The sequence below is a fragment of the Micropterus salmoides genome, unplaced genomic scaffold, assembly GCF_014851395.1.
Source record: "Micropterus salmoides isolate LMB-PRFRI ecotype aquatic unplaced genomic scaffold, ASM1485139v1 Ms_hic_scaffold_15, whole genome shotgun sequence".
Lineage (NCBI taxonomy): Eukaryota > Metazoa > Chordata > Actinopteri > Centrarchiformes > Centrarchidae > Micropterus > Micropterus salmoides.
In genome coordinates, this window is record NW_024040596.1 from 24,156,499 (window position 1) to 24,181,694 (window position 25,196).

The 25,196-nt window shown below is 40.2% G+C and overlaps 3 protein-coding genes across 4 annotated transcripts; 1 reads left to right on the forward strand and 2 right to left on the reverse strand.

The window, feature by feature from the left end:
* Nucleotides 1–192: 192 nt before the first annotated feature.
* On the reverse strand, nt 193–8,092 carry LOC119904482. Its single transcript, XM_038721181.1, has 2 exons — nt 6,010–8,092; nt 193–4,803 (listed from the first exon to the last, which is right to left on the reverse strand). Exons 1-2 carry the CDS (start codon nt 6,185–6,187, stop codon nt 3,464–3,466), a joined length of 1,518 nt encoding a protein of 505 aa, XP_038577109.1. The 5' UTR covers nt 6,188–8,092; the 3' UTR covers nt 193–3,463.
* Nucleotides 8,093–8,203: 111 nt separating this feature from the next.
* On the reverse strand, nt 8,204–21,440 carry ska3 (spindle and kinetochore associated complex subunit 3). 2 transcript variants are annotated; one of them, XM_038721178.1, is made up of 11 exons: nt 15,957–16,195; nt 15,789–15,850; nt 14,420–14,591; nt 13,819–14,254; nt 13,633–13,694; nt 12,360–12,541; nt 12,016–12,234; nt 11,384–11,575; nt 10,986–11,065; nt 10,527–10,654; nt 8,204–8,587 (listed from the first exon to the last, which is right to left on the reverse strand). In XM_038721178.1, the coding sequence occupies exons 1-11, from the start codon at nt 16,075–16,077 to the stop codon at nt 8,430–8,432; spliced, it is 1,812 nt and encodes a 603-aa protein (XP_038577106.1). In that variant the 5' UTR covers nt 16,078–16,195; the 3' UTR covers nt 8,204–8,429. The 2 variants fall into 2 exon arrangements, with proteins under 2 accessions (XP_038577106.1, XP_038577107.1); XM_038721179.1 differs by lacking the exons at nt 15,789–15,850; nt 15,957–16,195 and adding an exon at nt 21,382–21,440.
* Nucleotides 18,268–25,184, forward strand: LOC119904483. The gene is made up of 4 exons (XM_038721183.1): nt 18,268–18,800; nt 18,929–19,118; nt 21,397–21,600; nt 24,401–25,184. Exons 1-4 carry the CDS (start codon nt 18,748–18,750, stop codon nt 25,160–25,162), a joined length of 1,209 nt encoding a protein of 402 aa, XP_038577111.1. The 5' UTR covers nt 18,268–18,747; the 3' UTR covers nt 25,163–25,184.
* Nucleotides 25,185–25,196: the final 12 nt, after the last annotated feature.

A 25,196-nucleotide genomic window follows, 5' to 3' on the forward strand; every position in this document is an offset into this window, starting at 1 on the left:
CTTGGAAGGGATTCTTACCAATGAGCCAGGGGCCATTAATCAGTGTTAATGCAAATAAGGGCCTATACTCTATTATCAAGTATCACACTGTCAATCACATGAACAAAAGAAGGGACCGCACACGCACCACGAAACTTTAACAGTATTCACACACAGACAACTCATCAGCATTGAGGAAGAGTAATAAGGCTGTTGCATTTCTCAAACTTTTAATTTTTCAGTCACAGAGGCAGTAACTAAGAAAACCTGACCAAGAAATTACAAATTTTAAGGTTACACATCATGGAAGCACATGCACCCATAACAATAAAAGGCAAACAACAGGGCAACATAAATGCAGTGTGAGAAACTGGAAAAAAAATATTGTGTTTACAAAAATCACCTACATTAACTAGTTTGTCTGTGAAGATATTTCATTCAACTCAACCTTGAAACTTTTGCATTGCTCATTTTATAGAAGGAGCTTTGTGGAAGAACCTTCAACACTACTCTCCTTTATATAAAACAACAAATGAAAAGTTGTGTTCTTTCTGCTAGAGCATAATATAGATTTAACCAGCATTCATTTAACAAAGGTTTTGCTCTTCACTATTATTTAAACTAGTATTTGGCAGATCTCGCCTGATCACAATCCTCTAGTATAGAGGAAGCGATGCATTATTATGCTTTCAGAAGCAGCAACTGCAATAAATAAAATATTAGATTGTAAGAAAAATATGCCATAGTAACCATCCCACTGTCTTGCTCCCACTTTCAAATGATTACTCTCAGTCTAGCAGCAATTCACCTGTCTAAAAAGCTCTCTTCTCCTTCCTTTAAAACCAAGGAGCACTCAAGTTCACAAGTTAATGCTGATAAGTTTCTGGTTTGTTTGGAGTAAGCAGAAGAACGACAGGGTAGTTAACATTAGCAGTGATAAGTACCATCACTAACCACCGTAGAAAATCAGTCTGATGCGAGCATACGTTACATGCACAAGACAAACATAACTGTTCAGGAAAGACATCCATGGATGGGAACATCCAGCGGCCTGAGAACAGAAGGCACATTCGACTTTGGGCTACCATAGCACACATATCTGAAGCTCACACTGCTTATGAAGCAACAACATTTTAAAGCCTGGCAACAGAACTGAGCCAGTTCAGTGTTTATTGTTGTAACAAGCTTCTCATCATGTGAAGAAACTTTCTCAAATTGATTTTGGGGTCCTGAGCCAAAGCACAAGAACCGCTGTTGTACCATTTAACCCCTCAAAATGTTCTCTTAATCAGAAATACTTTATTGATCCCCAAGGGGAAATTCTTTTGTAAGAGATATAAATAGTTATAATCTATGTATAATTAATTGACATCATTTAAAATGTATACACAATAAATGTTAGAAGGGTGAATAATATAAAACATAATTTTATAATTTCCTACTGTACACACACTAAACTTGGTGAATAACGAATAAGGGGTGCTTTGTTAACATTTAGGTGCTTGACTGTTTAGCAGAGTAAGGTGTCGAAAGCATATTGTACGATGCAAAAATAAACATTTGTAGAAGAAAAAAAACAAAAACAAAAACAAAAAAACAGGCTGATTTGTAACAACAGTCCCAGCTTTACAAACTAAGGCACCAGCAATGCAGGACAACAAAAGTCGCACTTCAATGAGCAGGGTCTTTACCCAGGTAACTCTAAAATCATAATGAGATGTTTTCTAAAGCTATAAACAGATCTTTCAGTTTATGTGACAACATGTAAGCCCATATCTTAGCTTAAAGCTGGGGTGTCCAGTTTAGTTTAGTAGCTTTTTTGTTATATTTGAAAATCCATTCTGTGGGTGTCGCACACTGTAATAATCACAGCCAATCATTTCATTTGGTCCCAATGAAATGATTGGCTGGCCTACCCGTCTACCGGCCTCTTGCTAGTTTCTCCTACATGGCTTAAATTTATTAAACATATTTTTAAAAATGCATTTTAATGGCTGGGCACCCATTCTTGAAACGCCACACATGATCCAAAACTGTTCAATAATCATTTAAACAGAATGCATTGAAACAAGCCAATGAGAATTAAACAGTCAGAAATTAAATGTACATTCTCCAAGGGGCTTAATGTCCGTACACAAAGGCCTGCCTGTCAAATGTTTTTGACAGCTGTCTCTGAGAGTTTGCCCTGCTCCCTGCTGTGTTGATGTTAGACCAACACCAACACAAAATCAACCTAGAAACACGGGGAACAACCATGCTTGTTCCTTCAACTTAACCATTTTGGGAAAACGCTAAACTTTTTTTTTTTTAAAGTTACCTGCAAAAACACTAGTGTGGAGTGCTAAACGTTGACATCAATGTTTATTATACAGCCTAGATTGGAACCAGTGAGTGGACAAACATTTACCTGGCTCCATGAGTGCGGCATTGTAGTATTATATCTTTTTGGTCCATTTCGTTGTTTTTTGTTTGTTTTTTTAAAAAACACCCGGCAGTTTACATTTCTGTAGGACTGTTTAGTTTGTGTAAATATTAACAATGAAGCCCTGTTGAAGAGGACATCTGCTATTTAACCAAGAAGCTATTGCAGAAAAAAAAACAACCTGGAAATGAGGTGTGTTGATAAAAACCCAGCGAGCATAGATAAATTAACACCAAACTCTGGCCATATGGTAGTAAATTGGTCTGTGGGTGGTGTTTGCCTGTACTGGTAGCTAATCATCCCGGAGTGACTATATTCTATTGTTATGAAATCTAGCTGGCAGGCAAAAAATGTACACCCCTCATAAGCCCCCCCATTTACCATAACATGTTTCTATTTCTGCATGCTGAACAGGCAGCAGAAACTTGTATGCATGCTGTTCTTGTTTTAACCTGTTTTATATCTCTTTGTATTGTGTGTGCGCACTGTTCTCAAAATATACAAGAAGGGAGGCGACAAAACAGCTGGTTTAACCAACAAACCCTCTTTCTGCAAGAGAGGGAGGAAGTTATCAGTAAAGTCAGCTGCTGTTATTGTATTTGTTAGAGATTTTAAAAATAAAAAAAGTCTTGCATCACATAGGATTGGATTAGTAGGAACATTGCCTGCACCGCCCAAACTTGCAGTTTAATACTGCAATATAATTTTTTGCAAATGAAAAGAAAAAAAGAAAAAGAAAAAAAGTTACTCACAAAGTTCTCATTCAAAGCCTAAAGAAAACATCCTTTGCAAGCCTGCCATCAGGGGTCATGTCACATCTTCACAAAGTGGTTTCTGGATTTGGGAGAGGTGCGCTTATTTTCGAGTACAAATCCACTTAGATAACAGGGAGTCACGTACACTGAAAGAGTAAATAAAACTGGGTATGTAATAAGTTCATGTAGTAACCATAGTGTTGACACAGGGATGTAGTGGGAGAACATGGAATAAAAGGTCCAAAGCAGTAAAGGGAAGTTAAATGCCTGACCAGCATTAAGGAGCACCAGGCATTTCCTGTATGAATCACTCTAGTGGAGCAGCAGAGATGCACAAGTTGTTTAAGGCACAGGCTACTTGCACAATCTTATCAAAGGTTGAGAGGTTTGATGTGCGCTCAGAGGCCGTGGTGAAGGGGCTCTCGACAGGGCCTGTGAGCATGGCGTACCTCTGCTTCACCATGCAGATCACCCTCTCCACATGCCTCTGCACACTCAGTGCCTCAGAGGAAGTATCAGCCAGTGGCGAGCTCTCTGAGCTGCCGTACGCCTCTCCTTGGCAGCTGGCAGAAATTTTAAACAGGGCTCCGCGGGCGGCCACAGAATCGGCAATGTTGAGGTCGCGACTCGCCAACACCACATCACCTGGAAGGAGCTTGCACAGAAACCCGCAGCCCTCAGCCAGACTTTTGTCGCTGACGTTTCCCAGCACGCCCCTAGAGACAAATGTGACCACGCCTTGCGGAGCCACACCAATCAGATACTTTAACACATTATAACTTGTCCCCACCCCCTGAGCACTTGGCACCATCCTCTGCTGTTGCTGACTGCCCCTGGAAACCGGCTCCTCAAAAGGCACCATGAAACAGTCTATGATGACAGCGCAGTCGGGGTGGGAGGTGCGCAGAGCTGCAGGAAGGTTTTTCCGCAGCTCAGCTCTGGAAGGCCAGAAGACGGCTGTCGGCACCAGAGTGGAGGACATGATGTTGACCATCTGGTGAACTATTCTGGTTACTGTGCCGACTTTAACACCAAAGCGGTAGGCCAGGTCCTGGTTGCGGAGGTCCAGACGGAGACGCATCAGTGTCAACAGCAGCTGCTGGAACTTGGAGAGCTTCATGTTTTTCATCCCGTCCATGTGAGGTGCCAGCAGCCACATGACCGTCTCTAGGACAAAGTAGTTGGGTAAACCAGTGTAGAACTTTACTTTCTCTGCATCGTTCCTCAACGAGTTCTCAGAAAGGGACATTTTCTCCACAGACTCCCTGAGGGCCTGGTTCTCCTTCTTCAGGGCTTTCAGGATATCGTCAAAGTTAACAGGTGCATCGGACGTCTGAGCGAACTTCCCTTTCTTGCTGTCACACACAGATTCATCGTCATCGTCTTCATCAGTGCTTAGGGAGGAGGACCCACTTTCCTCCACAACGGCCCCCAGCTCCCTCTCGTCAGGATGCTCTTCCTGGCCCAGCTCCCCCACAGACCTGCCCTGGCCCTGCAGGAACAACAAGGCGTTGGCCGCCTCCACACGTGCTTCCTGCTTGTCCATGGTCTCTAAGGCACCTGGCTCCTTCATCTCTGGGGATAAGGGAGCTGCTGTGAACACAGAAGGAACATAATCTGGCGAACGTGGATTCTTCACCTGTTTACCTGCATGTGGAAAAAGAAGATGTAGTAAATGGGGGAAACTGTCTCTTTATGGCAGTTCCACCACTAACAGTATACTTTTGTAGAGTTTGAGGACAAATTATAGTGGGAAAGCAGCCAGGTTGTCCCCCCCAATAAGACAGTTTGATAGCAACAGATTTGTTGGGTTAGGGATAGAATTATGATCGGTGTAATGAGATTTCTTGTGTGTGAAAATGTAGGGCTTGCACTGATGGAAAATATATTTCTTCAGTTATGAACATTACTATACATAAGTATGAACAGTATATTTATGAAACAGGCGGAAGTTTCATATCATTACAGGATCCAAACTTTAGTAACCTTATCTTATTCTTAATTACTTTGTTGCTGAGAAAAACTGTGTATGTTACAGATAGGCAGAGTCCCCCCAGTCCTTGGGCAAGATACTGAACCCCAAATTTCCCGATAGTTGTGCTGTGTGTGTGTGTGTGTGTGTGTGTGTGTGTGTGTGTGTAATCCGTGTAACATTTTACAGTCCAATAAGAGTGCAATGTGATGAATATAATAACATAATAATTAAAAAACAACTCTGCAGCTAATGCATCTCTGGAGTTTCCCCTTTTAAGATAACTTTACATCAACCCTGTGGAAAACTACAGTACTAAAATCTTACATGACACCACCAGACAAAGTAAATAATGAAACAAAGAAAGAAACAAGGTTTTACCACTTATTTAGGTTTACTTTGAACTACTAACCAAACAGACTTTCCAGTCTTGTCCAAATGAATTGAAACCATAACTGGCACAAGTCCCAAGATGTGAGTTGAATGAAGTTCACATTTTGTGAACAGTTTTGGTTTTAAAACTGATTTGACATTTTAGCAGATAGTCCAAGTCATTTTGGTTTCAATAACTTAGAAATAAATCTATCTATATATCTATTTAGAATTAGCATAACTAGTTTAGAAAATAATTACCAATTGACGCCTAAATCAAGTGTTTTCTATTGCCCGTTGTAAATACACCACATATGTCACTGTACCTACTAAATTTAATCAAACCAGAAATCTTTAGAAACAACAATAATCCACTGACCTGAAATCTAAAGAAAAGGCATTTTGAATAGCTCAGTTAGACTATGTGAAATTCCAGCAACATTAATCTGACCCGGAACAAAACAAAACGGTGAGACACTTTGTGTTTCGGCGTTGTACAGCATTCATACCTGAGATGAAGTGAGTACTACACAGCCGACTGCCGTCGTTTGGAACCCAGCCCTCGCGGTTCACAGCAGCTATCCAGCGCTGCTTCCTCTCGGGGTCCCGGGGGAACCGGTAGAAAGATAAGGTGGTGCCCGGTGTCCTTCTGTTCCTGCAGCCTGCCACCACACACGTGTGAACCATAGTAAGGCCACGGAGAAGCGTGGAGGTGTGCGCTATTTGTTGGGTGTTTTGACTCCCAAAATGGTGGCCGACCAGACGGTGAAAAAAAAAATAAAAATACCCTGTAGTACCGTCATCAACGCTCGTTCTGCGTTCCCCGATCTAATTGGACCATCTTAGGGAGACGTCACTGAAATGCGATCCTTTTCTCACTGTTTTGTGCTGCAAACAACGATAACGGTCCGAAATTATAGTAAATCAAACCAAATGTCGTGGAAAATACAACAAAAAATGCTAAGTATAACTGGTTACAGCAGTCAAATAAGAGGGATTAAACAAAAGACGGAGAAAACGTTAGCGTAGCGGTTAACTAGCTAGATGCAACTACTCACTTCAGTTACCCTGCTCGACATATAAGCACATTTGTATTATAAACAATCAACAGTAGCATGGTTGCAAATGACTATCAGGTTGTCTGAAATACCCCCTTTTCACGGGAAGTCTATGATCACGGGATGGCTTTATGGCATTGTTTAATTGTTTTTTTTTTTTAGTTATTTTGCACCGCCGTTTGGAATGACAAAAAAACTGTTTACAATATCATTTACAGTATCTTTACTAATAGCTTTTTGTAGTTTTTAGTTTTTAGTGTAGTCTTTAAGTATGTCTTGTGCAGACCACCACTGGTAAGTTATTGTGACATTAACTATGAAGATCAGCATTACACAAATTTGTAATCTTACTTGTGTGTTGATAAATATGTAGATATATTATCAAATCAAATTAGCTGAGCTTAACGATTTTTTCCACGCATCCCCTGGTAACCACAGAAGTACCCCTGGGGTACAAGTAGTGCTGGGCGACTCCCTGTGGCCAAAAATGTTTTCACAATAAAATAATTTCATACCAATTGATGGAAAATTAGCACAACAAATGTCAAATCAATATTTCTTTTAAGTTTAAAGGCTGATTTTTCTCCTAAGTGAAAATTGAAGAAACCAGATGGTTAATTGTGGTTTTAAACTTTTGGTCAGAACATGACACTTGATGCAAAACAGTGAATCACTTCATAAATCAGAGGTAGAACTTTTTTCAAAAAATATGATTAGTAACTCTTTTTTCTGTCTTTTTCCCCTCAACAAAATAAATATCTTAATAGAAAAACTAAGTGCCAAATCATTTGTGATTCAAATGAATTAAATCAAACATTTTTTGATGATATATTGAACACCTGTTACATTGTTATTGAGGAAAATTATTTTGCAATTATTATCATTATTGTTTTATTTTCCCGCTCAAGGTACCCCTGGTTGGGAATCACTAGTTTATATGTTCCCTTTTCGCAGCCATATATTCACATTAATAAAATAACAAACTTTACATTCGCAATATGGCCAACAGTACGTGGACTCCAGCTGTCCTGTAGCGCGCTTATGTACATTCTGATCAAGTGTGTGCGTGTATGTGTTTGTGTGTGGGGTGGGGGTATTAAATTGGCTCTTAAGCTGTCTTTTGAAAATGGTTAACACTTAAAAACATCCATTAAAAAATGCTCAAAAGCAATTAAATGTAAAAAGTTACATTACTTTGATAAAGATATTGAAATAGATTACATAGACTACTATTACATTTTAAATAGGGTAATTTATAATCAGTTATCTATTATATTTCCAAAGTAACCTTCCTAACACTGGTGATATGGAGGTTGGGAATTAGGCATAATTAAGGGTTAAGCTGCAGAAAAGGGGTAAAATATCTGCAGCTACTAAGGCTTGTGTGCATGTTTACACCTTTATGTGACAGAATTTTTATTGTCAGGGCCTCCGCTGGTCATTGGAAGTCATATGTTACACTGGGACCATAGAGGTAGACTTGCCATATTGTAAATCAAAGAGCTTTTTAGTCTTAATTATTAATTCTGTAGACTTATGCTGAGTTAACCCTTAGGAGTCTTGTGCTATTTTAGGGGGTCACACAAGAGTGTTATGATTTTATTATCTATATAGGTCAATATAAAATCAGAACCAGAAGTGTAAATTAATGACTAGCTATGCTTCAGATTTATTCCCAATCTGGGACACATACAATGAGGATTCCTTTTGTGAAGTTGTTTTTTTCCTGCAGTGTGTATTGATAGAAACAGGCATCCAGAGACCAGTGTCTCTGTAACTTAAAGATGGATATACAATGAGGTTTTTGTGAGTCTAGATGAGGCTACGTTTGAGGTCCCGATGAGACAAAGTGTAATGTATCCAGGCAGCTGTTAGTAGTGTGTATTCAGTTTGTACACAGAGGTGTTCCTTGCTCCTCCCACATGCTGCAGCCTCTTGAGCTCGGTTAGACAGAGGATGTATATGGGGGTCCTGGTTCCAACATTGGTTATCTTCTTCAGCTCCTCCATCGGAAACTCTGTCTTTTCCCCTGCAGAGGGCACCGCAGAACAACAACAGATTAGATACATGATCAGACAGCTGTTAAGTCCAGTGCTCTTAATAGGTCCCATGTTTGTTTCAAAAGAAAATACATCAGATATAGTTGTAAAACCTGGCTTTCTAACTTATTTTATGTACTTAACCTGGAGAGGAATATAAAAATAACCTTATTTTGGTATCCGTGTTGTCTTGATTGCATTTTTGAGTGAGGGTAAGTGCAAACATATTTAAGCCAAATCAATGTAAAACTGGTGACAATTAAGGGCTGAGGCTAATCCTTCCTAATACATCAGTTTTGCTAACCTAAACTAGGTTAAATTACTGTTTAGCAAACAGTTATGTATTTTATTTGTGTGTACATGTTTACTAGATGAATGTTCTCTGTTGTACTTTCTCCATTTTATTTATTTAGCTGATGCCTTTATCCAAGGAGACTTACAATTAATGTATTCAACCATGTGCAAACAGCCAAAAAACTACAAGAATCATCAATTTCATGCTTCAAAAACTGCTTCTAAAGCTACATTTATAAACAATGAGACAGAAATTGTTGTTCTTTTTCTAAAACTTAAATGATGTCTTGTTTTTGGGACAATGTAACCACTTTAACAAGTTTATGAAAATAATTTTTTGTTACTGTACTAACACTTTGTTAACAGTGTCTCATTAAAATTTGCTCAGTTTTATTTAATATTGTTGTGAGTTTCTTCTTCTAGCAGCGGTGAATGCTTGTGGTCTGAAAACAATACATACATGATATTTCTCTCCCACATGATGAATGCTATAATTAATAACATAAATAAATAAAATCAATTGGCATGACAGTTAAATATACCACATGCATTCTCCTGGAGTTGCAGTATGGCTTTTAGATGTAAACCAACTCCCGAGGTGAAATCACCTTGCTACTTGAGCCTTTATAAGCAGCCCATTACATCACACTGGGCATATCAAGCTTTTGTGGCCACATACAAGGTTAAAGGCTGTAGCCAGGTGTAGGTAGTCCCCTGTAGTCCACGATCAATCGTTATAGTAGAGTTTATTGAGTTAATGTGGTTAACGCCTTACATTGCAACTGGGGGTCACACATATGAGTGCTGTGAGTTTACACCGGCGAGTGAGATATCACCATGTAATACAGCCTTGTGGTGTAAATTAACTCCTGAGATAAAATAGTCATGTGTCGCTATCTGATCCTGTTTTTAGTAATGAACTGCATGAGATACTTCGTATTCTACTTTCATGGTTACTTGTTGGGAGGGATTATGGTTTGACTCGTGCTGTGGAGGAGCACTGACCACTGATTTTCATGGGCAGCTTTTTGCATTAAATACACCACACTACAGCTCAACAGGAAATCGTGACTAACATGGGCACCTTATTTTTTCCGTTCATTTAGAGCTTATGCAAGTGGAAACCACTGCTGTTAATTGACCGACATCAATTAAATAAAAATGATCTCAATTAGCATTAGTCACATCAGCTTCTCTTTTGAATGCGAAACAGTCTGCGTTAATGCTGGATACTATTTTGCAGACAGCAAGAGCTTCATGGACCAGGGCAATAATGCCGTTGCTACTGAACTGTGTTGTATTCATTGATAAAACATCAAAGTGGAGGGAACATTTTTAACAAGGTTGTGTTATGCAGCCTAACAAAGCTGGGCAATATCACCACAAATCAATATCATAGTAACGTAAATACAATAAACTGATGATAAATAAAAGAGGCTACAGAATATTCTTTAACCAGGGGTTTGTACAAATAACAGTCTGAATAATATCATTAGGCAAATGAACATGTTCAATTCAACCATTGTTGAATCGTCTTGAATGAAAATGTTGAACTAAGTCATGAAAAACTTAAAGCATGAGAGTGGATAACTGTGACCGAGTTCTGTAGTTTTTGGTGATCACTGTAGCACTGACCTTGACACTCTGCCGTGAATGTGTTGATGTTGTGGACTGCCTGGTTGAGGCTGGACAGAGTCATCTGCCTCAGGTAGCTGGGTAAACTCTGGAACTCGCTCTCTGACACCACAGACAGACTCACAGATCTGGGAAGAGGACATGTTACAATTAAAATATGGATTAAAAAAAACCCACGCATGAATGATATCAGGACAAAATTAATAAAGCAATGAAATAGAAGGAAATAAACATCAGTCATGATTAGAAACAGGCAGGACAGATAAAACTAACCAACTCAAAATTCCCAAATCTATTGAAAATATACAAAGAAATTACACTACATCCCCGAATCTCTTTAATTAATAATATTTATTTTACTCAGCAGCAGTCTGATCTGATCTGCAACTTTATTTGGGAGATTGTAGATGTCTAAAAGCATTTATCCAAAGTGGATCACACTGTGGTTTTCAGAGTTACCTGTTTTTATCCTTTTCCGGTCGGACGTGTGGTTGCACAACCACCATGTGGGACTTCTTCACCTGAGCCTGGGACAAAAGCTACAAAAACAAAAGAGACATTATAAATGAAAAAAAAAAAAAAAAAGAAAAAAAAAAACACACACACACACACACACACACACACACACGAGAACAGTATGGCAGGAAGCTTAAATCTTACATGTCAAACAAATTTTAAGTCTTCAAATCAGGGTTCTTTTCTCATGAGATCAAACTAAAGGTTGCTTGGATGAAGGGGAAATAAATCTCAATCTAACATCGTCAGCAGTACAAAATGTCTGTAGTTCATCAGCTAAAACAAAACTGCAGGTGTGATCTTTTTTTTTTTGCTGTAAAACAGGAATAAACAAGACTTACTTTACAGATGTCCTGTGTAACAGAGCTGAGGTCTGGCATCTCTGGGGTGCCGGGCTCTTGGTAGTCCCTCCTGATGCGAGGTGTCCCCAAGCTGAACTCCTGGGTGGGTCCGTCCAGCTCCAGACTGTTGACAGTGGGATCTTTCGTCACTTTTTCATGCTCAGTAGTCTTCTTCGGCATTTTTGCACTTCTCTAGAAAAAAGATTAAAGAAAAAGGCTCTAGTTTTTCCTCTCGACATGAAGGCCGTATTTCACAACACAGTAGCCAAGAGTAAATAATAGTTTTCAGATCATTTGTGCTCCCCCAAACTGACTAGGTGTGGAAAAGTTTGTCAGTAAAATGCAGCATAGTGTGTCCACTTAGCCTGACTCGTTTTGAAAATACTGATTGTGAATTTTATTAATTTGCTATTTTTGTTGTAATTTGTTTTTTGCTATTCGTGTCTGTTCTTTTTTTTATCTTAGTCATTTACATAACTCTCAATTCAAATGGTCTAGAATTATTATTCTTCAATTAATCACATGGCTCTGTGGGTTTTACTAATCTTTTCAAAAATATAGTCTCGTAAATTTTGGGATGAGTAGTGTGGCCTGTGGCAAAAAAAGATAAACAACCTTTCCTTTTGTCTTACACTTTGTAAAGAATTTCCCAAAACAGACTCCAGGTTTGGCATCGCTGGCATCTGCTCGTCCTCCACATTCAAGATGGATCTCTCTGGCACATCGTATTTCCAGGTGCGTTTGGAGCAGGTTGCTCCATTACGAGTAGGTGATGGAAGTTCAAAGGTTTGGCTTTGATCATCATCATCATCATCAACTTGTACGCTGACAGGTTCAGGCTGCTGTGCACTCTGCAAGCACATGCAAAAAATGCACAAACTCGGAGTTGAACATTTGTGTTCTGCAAGTCTGGATATGAAAATAAAGAATGTTTTGCTATTAGTTGACACAGATTTTTTATCATCATTCTTTATACCTTTTTGGTGCTGACCAGTCGGTTCACGTATGGGGTTTGAAACGCTGGCACCTCAGGGGTGGAAGGCACATTATCAGGGCAACTGGGGGATTCTGGTTCACCATTGCAGTGACCATTTGTCTTTTTGATCTTGAACCCGGGGGTGCAAAACACAGGTGGCTCTGGGGACTCCAAGTTGTTTGCTGAAGGCAGTAAAAACAATGTGATATAAGTGGATGGCAAAAACATGTTTCATTTCAGTGCTTTCTCTTATTTTAAGATGGTGGCATTTTTTTTTTATTTATCATCATTATTAACTTTTATATAGTCTAATTCTTTAAGTATAAGTTTTCCGAAAAGCATCTTAAAGTGGCGGTGTCATCCTGTAATATTCATAGGTTACATTTTTGAAAAGTGAAGTGACTTTATCTAATAATCACTCACAATAATCACTCATATATTGAAACCAGATTTTCTCTAAAAAAAAAAAAAAAAAAAAAAAAAAGTCTCAATTCCATTTTACAATTTAACTACAAGTAACTTTGTTAATAATTTAATACAATGATTTATGACTGAGAGCCACTGTAGAAAAACTGTTAATTCCTAGTTCATCACAATTACTCATTCTCATCTGTGACACCACGATGGTGGAACAAGCTTCCACATGCCATCAGAGCAGGGGCGTCCCTCTACAACTTCAAGAAGAACACCTCTAACATGCACTTCTACTTCTTCTATCAATTGCACTTTTTTGTTAACTCTTACTTCTTTCCCTAGGTATTACCGATATTTACCCCACTGATTCCATACGTGCTATTAGCTTTTGGTAGTATTTATTGCTGCCCTTATTAGTGTGCATTTTCAGTTGTAGATCTCGTGCTGTATTGATGCTCTGTTGATGCTTGTATGTTGTTCCTCAAATATAAGTCGCTTTGGATAAAAGTGTCTGCCAAATGAGTAAATGGAAGTTAAACAAAACAAAAAAGGTGGGGACAATATTGTGTACATACATACGAATTTTGAAGAAAAATGTCTTTATATTTCTCACTGTAACGTAACGAAAGTAGTATTATTATGGTACCAAAACCCAGGTATTGAATTGGCACTAGTATTGAAAAATTCCAAACTATACCTAGCCCTCATTGTGGAGCTGTTTAGAAAAGGAATAAGAGCTAAGAGCTCAGGAGAATGTTAAACATGAGCATGCTTGATCACAGGAAAAACAGAGGTAAGGTCAGCTAAAGATGGCAGTTAGAGCCTAAATTTAAGATGCGAGAGCAGGACAGTTTCATACCTTTTCTCTGCAAACTCTCCATTAGAGTGTTCACTGGTGGTGCAGGCATTTCTAGTGGTGGTCTGTTAAAGATGAGAACAATCATAAATCAGTAATAAGTAGGGACTAATGACTTGCTACAAATCCCACATGTTGCCAGAAGAGGTCAATAAAGGTTGCGATTACATAACCCACATTATGCTCTACCTTTGGGGCTTTTCAACGTTCTTCCGGAACAGATCCATAGTGAAGTCGTTGTTCAGACACATGGTGTGCTCTGAGATGCCAAAGTCATGCATCTGGGGTGTCTGTAGCTCATCGTCATCCATCCGCAGAGCACATTTGGGAGTTAAGGGCATGGGTGGCGGTGCAGGCGTGTTGAGAGAGGGGTGAGGGAGGCTCATTTGAGGCATAGGGGGCACTTCGGAGCACCACTCCGCCCCAGCCAGGGCTCTCTTCAGCTGCATCTCAGACAGGCCAAAGTCAGAGAGCTGCGGGGTGCGCAGCACATCAGTGAAAGGTGGAGGTCCCACTTTTAGGGATGATGAGGATTGATCATCTCCAATCTCTTCTCCTCCTGCTGACTTGGTTTCATTATCACCTACTTCTTCAACTTCAGCCTCAGACTCCTGACCTTTGGCCTCTGGTTAAGAGAAAGGTACAATAAAAACACATTGAGTGCCTCTTGTTTAGAAATTAGGAACAGTAGACATAACTTCACCTTGTAGAGCAGTACATCATCAGTAAATATCAGTGTGTGCACAAAGATGTACATTATGTTTGATAACTGACACAGCTCATTACTTACTAATTGTTCTCTCTGTGTCTTGGGGGGCTTGGTAACCATATTTTTCCCAGTGTGCCTTAAGTGCCTGGATGTCCTTAGTGACCTTCTGCTCCATCACTCTGCTCGCTTTAATGAAGCTGCTAACCTCATTCTCCTTTGCTTTCTGCTGAACCAACTGTTCCTGGATCTGCCCCTGTGTGAGGACAGACCAGAGTTGAGCAGTACTCTCCTTTCCAAAGTTAACAGGCCCACAGACTTGTGATAATATTTTTCACAAAACTGACTAAAGTGCTAAAGATTGTGTGTTATAATATGGGCATAATACATTAAAAAGTTCAGAAATTCTTTATGATGCTTAAGGAGGAAATTATTAATTCTGCACAAACAATGACCTATTGTTAAATTTGCTGCCACTAATAATGTATTTTCCTGAAACAGTTATGTTGATTAAACTCATTGATAGTGTTATCTAAAAAAAAGTTATAAACTATATTGCAGGGCTATTGTGTAAAAAATGTGTAAAAATAAATGAACATTGCACTAATTATTTTTTGCTCATGTATACTCCTTACTACTATAATATAGTATTTTACATATACACATATACACATGGTGTGCTCTGAGATGCCAAAGTCATGCATCTGGGGTGTCTGTAGCTCATCGTCATCCATCCGCAGAGCACATTTGGGAGTTAAGGGCATGGGTGGCGGTGCAGGCGTGTTGAGAGAGGGGTGAGGGAGGCTCATTTGAGGCATAGGGGGCACTTCGGAGCACCACTCCGCCCCAGCCAGGGCTCTCTTCAGCTGCATCTCAGACAGTTATTATTAGTATTTGTCTATATACAAACTTTCCATCCATCCATTAAGCACCAATATATCCATCGTCAACCGCGATGACATCGGGCGAAAGGCGGACAGGTCGCCAGTCCATCACAGGGCCACACGTAGACAGACAACCACTCACATCCACACCGAAGGACAATTTAGGGTCACTAATAAACCTAGCCTGCATGTCTCTGGAGGGTGGGAGGAATCCGGAGAGAACCCACAGGACACGGGGAGAACATGCAAACTCCACAGAGAGGCCACGACCTTCTTACTGTGAGGCGACAGTGCTAACCGCTGAACCACCGCGCCGCCCCAGCACCAATATATATATCAAAGTTAATTCCTGTGAAAATGTGGCAATAAACCTGATTCTGATCTGATATGAACTGAAAATCATGTCAACGGACGGTCATTACAAAAAAGTAAAGTAAATTTTACATACCGAACACTGTAGGGTTGTATGTATTCTGCGTAAGTGTATGGTGGGAACGTGATGCTGGAAAACAACGATACCTTAATAATATCAGATAAATAATAAACAGAGTTTGGTGTAACGCCGTTACCTTCATGTTCCGGACGTCACAGTTCAGTTCGTGATATGCTCGCATCGCTTTCGCTGTGGTGTCTGAAATAAATAAATTAATAAAGAACTTGTATTGACATCTGAAAACTAGCTAAATTATTTAAACATGCTTTATTGTGGCTGAACATCAGGATTGAGTGTCACTCACCGCTGTCAGTGACACCGTCGTTGTTGCGGTTTTCAAAGGTTTCCTGGAGCTTGGCAGTTTCTGACTCTAAAGTCACCGCCAGCTTTTTCAGCTTCGCAAAGAACCGTGCCGTCGGGTCCATTTTCAGTTAAGAGTCTAAATGATCCAAACGTGCTTTCAAACAGACAAACTCCGTCAGTGAAACCACCGAACAAGCTGTTTGTTTACTTTCTGGCAGAAAACAACTTTTCGATTTTGGCGCCTCTTCCGGCTTTAAGCGGAAACGTCTTCTTCTTCTTGAGTTTTAGGCGCTTGGTCCAAATAGTTCTGTATGGTTATGTCTATGGTTTCATTCGCGCCCCCTATGTTAACAGTTTTTTCTTTCCAGAAAACAACAACGTTGGAAATTAAGGAAATTAACATAGACTGGAAATTAAGAGAAATGAATAAAGTAGCTTTTCATACAACGAGGAAAATAACTTTTGGCATCCATTACTATGGAGGACCGTGCCTGCCACCTGAAAATAAATACAGAAATTTAAAAAATGCTCAATAAATACATAAATATCCTATTCATTTTAATTTCTGTATTTATTTTCAGATGTGCCAGACACGATCCTCCATACATTACGGGGGTGTTTCTGCAAAATTCAAACTGAATATAAATAGATAACTATAATTGAGTGTTTGTGCAATTTCATGATATCTGGAAGGGGTCCAATGGTGTCAAATATGAATTTAATTGCAGCATTCTGAGATTCATATTTAAATACAAACATGTATTTTGTTATTCACTGTGTGTATTACTACTGTTGAGATTAAATTTTTGTATATATATACAAAAATTTAATCTCAACAGTAGTATATAGTATGTATTTGTTTGTATAGGGAGTACAAGACCCACATAAATGTGTTGTCTATGTATTCGTTTGGGTGTCGTTGTGGGTCGTCTGACCACACCCAAGTAGCTGCAATCTGTAAATTACTCGACCTCTGTCTAAACACCACCTACTTCCAGTACAACGGTGGATTCTACAGACAGAAGCATGGCTGTGCCATGGGCTCACCGGTATCCCCGATTGTGGCAAACATCTACATGGAAGAAGTGGAGAATAAAGCCCCCCAACTCCTTCAGAGGAACAGCACCGAGCCACTGGTACAGATATGTGGACGACACCTGGGTCAAAATTAAAAGCCAGGAAGTGCAAGCCTTCACAGAACACATCAACCCCTGTGGACAGTAACATAAGGTTCACACGAGAAGATGTTCACAACAACAGTTTGGCCTTCCTGGACTGCGCTGTACACATTGAAGAGGACAGGAGCGGAGGAAAAGAAGGTCAAATGCAACAACATTGTGATTCCATACGTGTCTGGAGTATCAGAGAAACTCAGGAGGATTTTCAACAAACATAACATCCCTGTGTTTTTTAAACCCAAGAACACACTAAGACAGATGCTGGTACACCCCAAAGACCGCACACCCAAACACAAGAAAAGCAATCTAGTGTATGCTGTCCAATGCAGTGAGGAATGCACAGACCTGTATATTGGGGAGACTAAACAACCACTACACAAACGCATGGCTCAACACAGAAGGGCCAACTCCTCAGGTCAAGACTCTGCAGTCTACTTACATCTGAAGGACAGAGGACACTCGTTTGAGGACCACCAGGTGCACATTTTAGACAGAGAAGATGGATGGTTTGAAAGAGGTGTCAAGGAAGCCATCTACACCAGGGTTGAGAAGCCGTCATTGAACAGGGGAGGGGGTCTACACCACCACTTATCCCCCACTTACAATGCTGTCCTTTCATCACTTCCCAGGAAACTCAACAAACGTAACCTATTGGCCTCAGGTGAAGATACCAACGATGGTCGTTCAGTCTCGGCCACAGGTAGTCTTAACGACTGTAACGACTGTCGTCACAGAAACAAGGAACACTAACGAACCAGCGGTATCGATGACCCGGGATAACGACCCCACTGAGGTTAAATAGCTGAGTTTCCCTGCCAGTCAGTCAGAACTGAAGAAGTCCTTTGGATGAGGGACGAAACGTCTTCCAGTATCTTCAACCAAGTCCAGTTGCCCTTGATTTTAACCTTCGTTGGATAACTATGACCTGGATGACTGAGAATCTTCATAGACATCTACATTGGTAATTATCAGTTTTAAGTTACTATAATGTTTATATTTGGCAGTCCTCCGTGTCCGTGTTAGTATTTGTCATGACCTTAGAGCCAGGTCATGACAACGTATAAAAGAAGAATGTGTGGAATAAAAATATAGACATTTCTGTTTCTGCTGCATCGATTTTGATTATTTTAGTTTTAAACTGTCCTTTGTGAGGCTGATAATGTTATAGGAGTGTAATTGGTGAAGTACTCTTTTAATGCTTCGTAATAACTGTTCACAAGGGCCTGCATTTTGTTTGTCTTATATCTCTATAGATTACATGGATTACGCTCCTATCATGCATAATTTTTCCACGCTCCATCTTCCTCTCAAACTCTGAAAGAGCTGTGGGTGGAGAACCCTTATCAGATTAACTGGTTGTTCAGGCGAGTGTATAAATATTGGACAAACTGTGAAGGTCAGTTCAAACCTGCACACTGATTAACTGAGGTGAGTTACAAAAAGTACAGGTTTCAAGTTTGGTCTGGTAAGTAGGTTATAAGAACAGTGAATTGATTTCCACCAATTGTAGTAATTTCTAAATATGTCAGGAATGTCTTACAGCAGTTATCGTAAATGTGGGATTAATTGTTCACTTTCTCCACAGGTAATTTGTTAGAACACAGCTCTACACCAATGGCAATGTTTGGGAAGGTTTTAGAGCCTGTGGGCTATATGCAAACTGTGAGGTGAGTTTGTACAAGTGCATCTGAAAATCTCATGGACTGCTGAAATAAAACAATATATTTGCTTAAGTTGTCGTATGTGAAAGATATTTATGAAGTGAATCAGGAGTGTGTGTGTCTGTGGTACTCAGAGTCCTGGTCCAAGGCATTTGCTCCTATCTGGGCGGCAGCGCCACGGCAGAGGAGACTGAGGTGTCCAAGAAGAACTTGGACCACATCGATCAGGAGCTGGGAGAATCAGGTCACGGCCTGTTGGATGACCAGGAGGTCCACCGACTGGAGGATGACCTGGCAGTGGTCTACTACCAGCTTGGCACAGCGGTGAGTAACCTGTCCCTCATCCATGCAGTTATACATAGTAGAGTAAAGTACTTGTCTGGGTATTTTGGAGGGTAGTCTAATATCAGCTTGGTAAGTGATGAGAGATCAACAACAAAAGGAGGATAGAGGTGTTTTATTGTGAAGCTGAGGTTAGGGTGAAGCTGTTTCCCCACAGTGCTGCCAAAATTATAAAATTATATGCCATATGTGCCATATGTATGTGTTTGTGTCAGTGCTGATTAACAGATAATTATTCAGTGACAATTTTGATAATCGATTAATCAATATAAGTAAATGTTTTAAAGACAAATTCCAAACATCTGTATATTTTTACGTTCTCCAATGTTAGAATTTGTAGCATTGATAACTGTTATAAGCAACAAGCTTTGTCCTTATTTTCTGACATTTTACAGATCAAACAATAAATTAATAAAACTTTTTTTTTTACAAGCCCTACTGATTAATCAATAATTACAATAATCATTACACACAGCCCAAAATTGTTTTGTGTTGCCTTCTATTAAATTTGCCTAAAAAAATCTAAACGTCTCCTCATGCAACAATTTTATTAACATTAAAAAATGCCATGCTAGTTACAATTTATTTTGAGCAACTGCTCCAAAGACTGGTCAACTGTATGAATCCGCAGCTCTAATATTAACACTCCAGTTGACAGATAGCTACTCAAAACACTTAACATCACTGCAAATGCATCTTCATAATTTGGTGTCCTTTCCACTTTTAAGGTGAATGCACCTTCTGTGTGTGAATAAAAGCATACACAAGCCCAGTGATTATTTTTGTATCTGTCTCGGCTGGCAGTCCTTCTTGTGAATGGCAGGGATTCAATGTCCTGCTCAAGGACATCTGTAGAACAGAAGCCTACAATGTAAGGGCTTTAACTTTGTTTCTCCTGATGAATGATGTGGATGTATGCATTGGATGCTATGCACATATGTTTGGATCAAAATATTCATTCATTCGCCTTTTTTATTCCCCCATCAAGTTGGATCAGAAATAAAGGGTGAAGGATTTGGTGTAGTGGCAGAGTTAAAGCTCAGCAGTATTCTGTGACCTTCTGCAGGCTAATAGATGGATAGCTGAGAGAAAAGAAAATGTGTATATTCCGCCCATTTAACTGCAGCACTAAATTTGGTAGTTTAATAAACACAGTCAAGGGCTCTTAAGGCAGCGATGACCTTGAAGAGTAACAAGCACCCTGCCAATTTTCCTAAACTGATGTCTGACTGTGACTGAATTCATCATGCTGAGCGTATTATGTAAATGTAGTTATGTGACCAGATGTACAGTATGATTGAAGCATCTGTTTAGTTCTATCAGAGCTATTATTACCAGGCTTATGCCGTTTATTTTTTGTTTAATTATTTAAAAATGTTAAAACTACTTCCCCTTTCTTTCTTTATACTGATCCCTTAAATGGGCTGAGTACATAAGCCATTTCATAAGTCATCATCGTCTCATACGTTTTCAGGCAAAAGAAGAATAACCAGAGTCACTTTCAGTGTAGGTTATTTCTTGAGTGAGAAAGAATATGATCTGGAATATGAAATCAAACAAGTCTCTTCATCAGCAATAAATGGCTAAATGTAAGTGCAAACAAGCTGAAATTCAATAAAAAAGCTAGAACAGCAGGGTGGAGGATTATATTCTTGTAGATTCTGGTATGTCTGTTCATAACACTTTGGCAGGTAAAGTTCATTTTCAGGTCTTCTCATTGTGAAAATACATTTGAATTACACTTTGGCACCTCTTTAAAATATTGAAAATGTACTGTCTGCTTCGTCGAGATAGGAAATCAGGTTTGTTGTTTGATATAGATGAAATTACATAACTCTAAAAAGGCCTGAAACCTTCTGATTTTAGGAACCACTGTCCTTACGTACATCCAATAAACCTAAATCTTAAACCTTAGCTGTTGTGAATCTGAAAAAGAGATGCAAAATAACCACAAAGAGAGGCAGAGAGATGTAAAACGACAACAAAGAGATGCACAATTACCACAAATAGATGCACAACGACCACAAAGAGAAGCAAAATGACTACATAGAAGAACAAAACGACTACAACGACTACGACTAAGAGATGCACAATGACCACAAGGAGACAAAACAAACCTGTGTTGCTGTTTTGTGTCAATGTACAAGGGATGGGGGGCCTTTTACATGTCTTTGTCCAGTCTGTAACCCCAAAGCTACTATACACACCCCCTTGACCCCTGTATGGTAATAGGAAATTCTCCTACCTCTGCTTGTTGTAGGTGAGGGCCCAGTCAGAATTCACCAAGAAGGAGACGGAGGTGTTTCTGCAGTATGTGCAGGACTACCGGCTGGAGAGGCAGCTGACAGCTCTCTACAACCGTATGATGGGAGTGTCGGCGCTGACCGACCAGCCCACGCTGCTGGAGGAGCTCATACTGAGCCGCAAGCCCAAACGCTGGGAGCTGAGGGAGTTCTGCGTCAAGGTTGGTGAAGGTGCAGGGCGCAGTGCGAGGTTGTGGGGGGTCTTTGTGCTCAACTCATCTCCCTAGAGGGCTTATTAAAGTTTAATTCTCTCTTATTTTACAAGTCATTATACAGAAGCACGCACCACTGCTTAACTACAGCAGGCGTTTGAGGTGACACAACAATCTAACATCCTCGTGTTACATATATATTCATATATGTATAAACACACGCAACACAGAGGAAGAAAAAAGACAGAAAAACATTCACACAGACAACTTTTCAAACTGGAACGGAAGTCCAACTGATCTGTAATCAAAAGTTGGCATTATGTCAAAATAATGCAAATACACCCAATGGGGGCATGTTTATTAGAAAATAGCACAGCTGTACAGGATTAAATATTCAGTTTCTAGACCAAAAAGATATATTTGACAGAAAAACATAGAGGTCCTGTGGGGAATGAAGCATGCTACATCTATCTTTTTGGTATGAAAATAAACTGAATATTTAATTCAGCAGAGCGGTGACCTTCTGTTGTCTTTCTTTTGAGCTGAGTTGGCAAATTCCCTTTTGCCTACATTGTAACGGTACAAATGTTTTTATCCACTAAAAGGAGCAACAACAGAGTGCTGCAATTGCTGAGCAGCTCAGGTTTTAAACTTAAAATAAAAATAGGAGCTTCAAAGCCTGAATACTGTATTCTGTGTGAAACAACAGTACACTGTGATGTCACATGTTTAAGACCCACAAAAGCCACATATTTCCCTTTTAATTTCCCTTCAAATAGGTTCCTCTCCTATTTCTTAAGGGAAAAAAAATACAAATGACTTGATGGTCACTGTTTGAGATGAAAAGTCATGAATCCATTAGTCCATCTGTCCTAGAGCCCTTCAGCAAGACACACATAATGACTGTCCACCGTGAGAAGGAATTGACCTTAATAGACACTGCGGCAGTCACAGGTTTTTTCATTATGTAAAAGTAATGATATAATTAACATATTTGCGGGCATGACCTTAGTTGGACCAGCATTTACCCCTCATCCCTCTATATGCAAGATCGTTTTAAGGGCAGTGTAAAGAATTTGCTAAGTGGTTGTCCATTCAACACAGCTGCTGTTGACACTGCTTTAAGGACAGACACTGTTTTCATCCTAGAAACTCAAAACAGAGCTCAGAGTCCACTTGTCAAGGGGCTTTAGGGTGTGGGAGAGCCAGCCTCAGCGGATTATCCATAATGCTGAAGCAATTTCTGCTTGAAATTGGTGCTGAACGAGAGATTTGTTTGGGTTGTGCTCCTTTCAAGGATTTGTTTGCACTACGACCTGATTTACATAAATGCACTGAGCAGTATGAAAACAGAGTGCTTTCACTGAAGCGCAAAGAATTGCTAAATTTGCCCTCAGTGTGCAGTCATAGCCAATCATAGTGAAGTTATCCAATGAATGATTTGATACAACCAACCTAGCTGAATTCTGTGTAATGAGCTGAGGAATCTATACTACACAGCAGAAGGTTTTACTTTGTGAGAAGGGCAGCATGTCAAACTAACTAGCAATCAAAGTCACGGCTGTAAATCATGTGTCCGGACTGGAGAACCCGACCTTGTTAAGCAAAGGAACCACATATTTGTTTCTTTAACCTTGAAGAACTTATCATGTATAAACATGATGTAGGTGATAAGTGTACGAATGATTCTGTGTTTTTTTTTCTCATGCTGGCACAAAAACACATAGAATGTCTTGTAATGACAAAACCCACATACGATACAATAAAAAATACAATCCTAAAATAATGATGCACCCATTCCATTAAATCTTCTGTAACGTACCCAAAAGATCTCCAGGCACTTAAAGGCTTTGTGTGCTAACCTTGAATAACTTTGCATAGCTCTCTTTCTTTAGGTGGTTTATTTTGAGGAAACACAGAACTGTCTCCCAGGGTCAAGTGTCACTTCACTTTAAGAGAATGATGTCATAACCAGCCCCTGCTCGATGAGATCTGGAAACACCTTTCAGTTCAGCGTAGTCGACAAAAATCCCAGATGGGTTGTTGTTCTGCTAAAGACAGTTCAATGTAATAAACAACTCATTAAAGCTGCACTAGGCATGGTTTTGATAGAAAGCTGAAATTGGTGTTTTAATTAGTGCCCCACTTATTAAGATGCAAAAGATTTGTCAAAATGATTTTCTGGTATTGGGTACTGCCACTACTAGGAAGTGACTATCGAAACCTGAAATCTGCTCATTTTCTAAACAGCAGTGAGCACATGTTCTGTTCAGAGAAAGCTGGACTCACAATTGGTAGATGTGTTTCTGCTGTCATCTCTTTGATGTGTTTAACATAAACCAGCTGTGTCAGTAAAAGTAAACCAACTGTGTGTAGTTTGCCAAAATCATATGACTGCTCTTTTTGGCTTTCAGATTTTTTCAGGAACTCAATTGTTTTACAAACATCGGAACCGGGTTTCAGTTTTGGTTCCTGGGTCGTAGTTCCTGCATCCTCAAAGTGTTTATGTGTTTTGCACAATTTCTTTGGTTCTTCAGATGTTGTTGAAATGCAAAAGGCAATGTGCTAGTGGAACTTTTAGTTCCTGAGGCTCCTAAGTTCTGGGACTACTTGCTTAAAAAGGCCCACAAAAAAATAAATCACTTCTTTAGGGCAAACAGTTGTTGCAAAGCCCAGCTTTAACAGCAGGTGTTGAAACAACCCATATGTTTCTCATTATAGGGTTAAACACATCCATGTTCCATAAACTATTTTTTAGCACTGTTTGAAAGCTCACGCTCTCTCCTTTTGCTCCTCTTGCTCTCAACAGGTAAACTTTGTTCTGGGCACTGGTCTGCTGTGCCTCTTCACGCAGGCTTCTCTAACAGGGAGAGATCAGGCTCTGCTGATGAAGACCTGGTCTGACCGCATGGGTGCCCTCTACAGGAAGATGAAGAACACAGGAGGCCGCTGCTTAGGCTATTTCCTGGAGCAGGCCCAGGAGGATATACGGCAGCAGCTCCATGAGGCTGTGCAGAACCGCGCTCCCCCTGAAGATGCGGCGGCGAGCATCCTGAAGACCCTAGAGAAAAACTACGACTGGCTGCGCTGGGCAGTGATGCTCCACCCTGCTGTGGGATCCATGGAGGATGAGAAGGACGAGGAGGCACAGGAGCAAAAGGAAGAAAAGGAAGAAAAGGAAGAAAAGGAACATGTGTTGGCAGAACAGCAGCCCAGCAATTTACTTTCTGTGGCATCTGAAGCACCAATCCCGCATGTGGTGGCGTGCTACCGTGACACACCCACTTCGCTGGACAAGAGCCGCATCCACCAGCTCATCGTGGACCTGGAGTGGAAGATCCCCAACCCGCCACCTGAGGTGTATGCTTCCATTGAGGAAGACCCGGGCAGGGCGCGGCGTTACCTGGCCTCACGCATGCTGAAGAAGCTGCAGGAAGGGCTGGGATCTGGTGTTGCCGTCCATGTGGTGCCAGGCAGGATGGAGATGAAGTGCAACTTCCCTCCAGCCTCCTACTACCTCTACGAGTACAAACACCGACTGGCTTCGGGCACCGTGTGTGTGTTCGGATGAAAGAGAAAAGAGGAGGAAACAACCTGCTGTTCTC

Bases quoted from the DNA above. Each gene is read 5' to 3' on its own strand.
- LOC119904482 (XM_038721181.1), bottom strand. From the start codon at position 6,187: ATGGTTCACACGTGTGTGGTGGCAGGCTGCAGGAACAGAAGGACACCG. The intron at 4,804-6,009 runs GTATGAATGCTG...TTCCACATGCAG, and splicing joins TAGTACTCACTTCATCTCAG to GTAAACAGGTGAAGAATCCA.
- LOC119904483 (XM_038721183.1), top strand. From the start codon at position 18,748: ATGGCAATGTTTGGGAAGGTTTTAGAGCCTGTGGGCTATATGCAAACT. The intron at 19,119-21,396 runs GTGAGTAACCTG...TGCTTGTTGTAG, and splicing joins ACTACCAGCTTGGCACAGCG to GTGAGGGCCCAGTCAGAATT. The intron at 21,601-24,400 runs GTTGGTGAAGGT...TGCTCTCAACAG, and splicing joins TGAGGGAGTTCTGCGTCAAG to GTAAACTTTGTTCTGGGCAC.
- ska3 (XM_038721178.1), bottom strand. From the start codon at position 16,077: ATGGACCCGACGGCACGGTTCTTTGCGAAGCTGAAAAAGCTGGCGGTG. The intron at 15,851-15,956 runs GTGAGTGACACT...TATTTATTTCAG, and splicing joins CGACGGTGTCACTGACAGCG to ACACCACAGCGAAAGCGATG. The intron at 10,655-10,985 runs GTAACTCTGAAA...TCCTCTTCCCAG, and splicing joins CCGGAAAAGGATAAAAACAG to ATCTGTGAGTCTGTCTGTGG.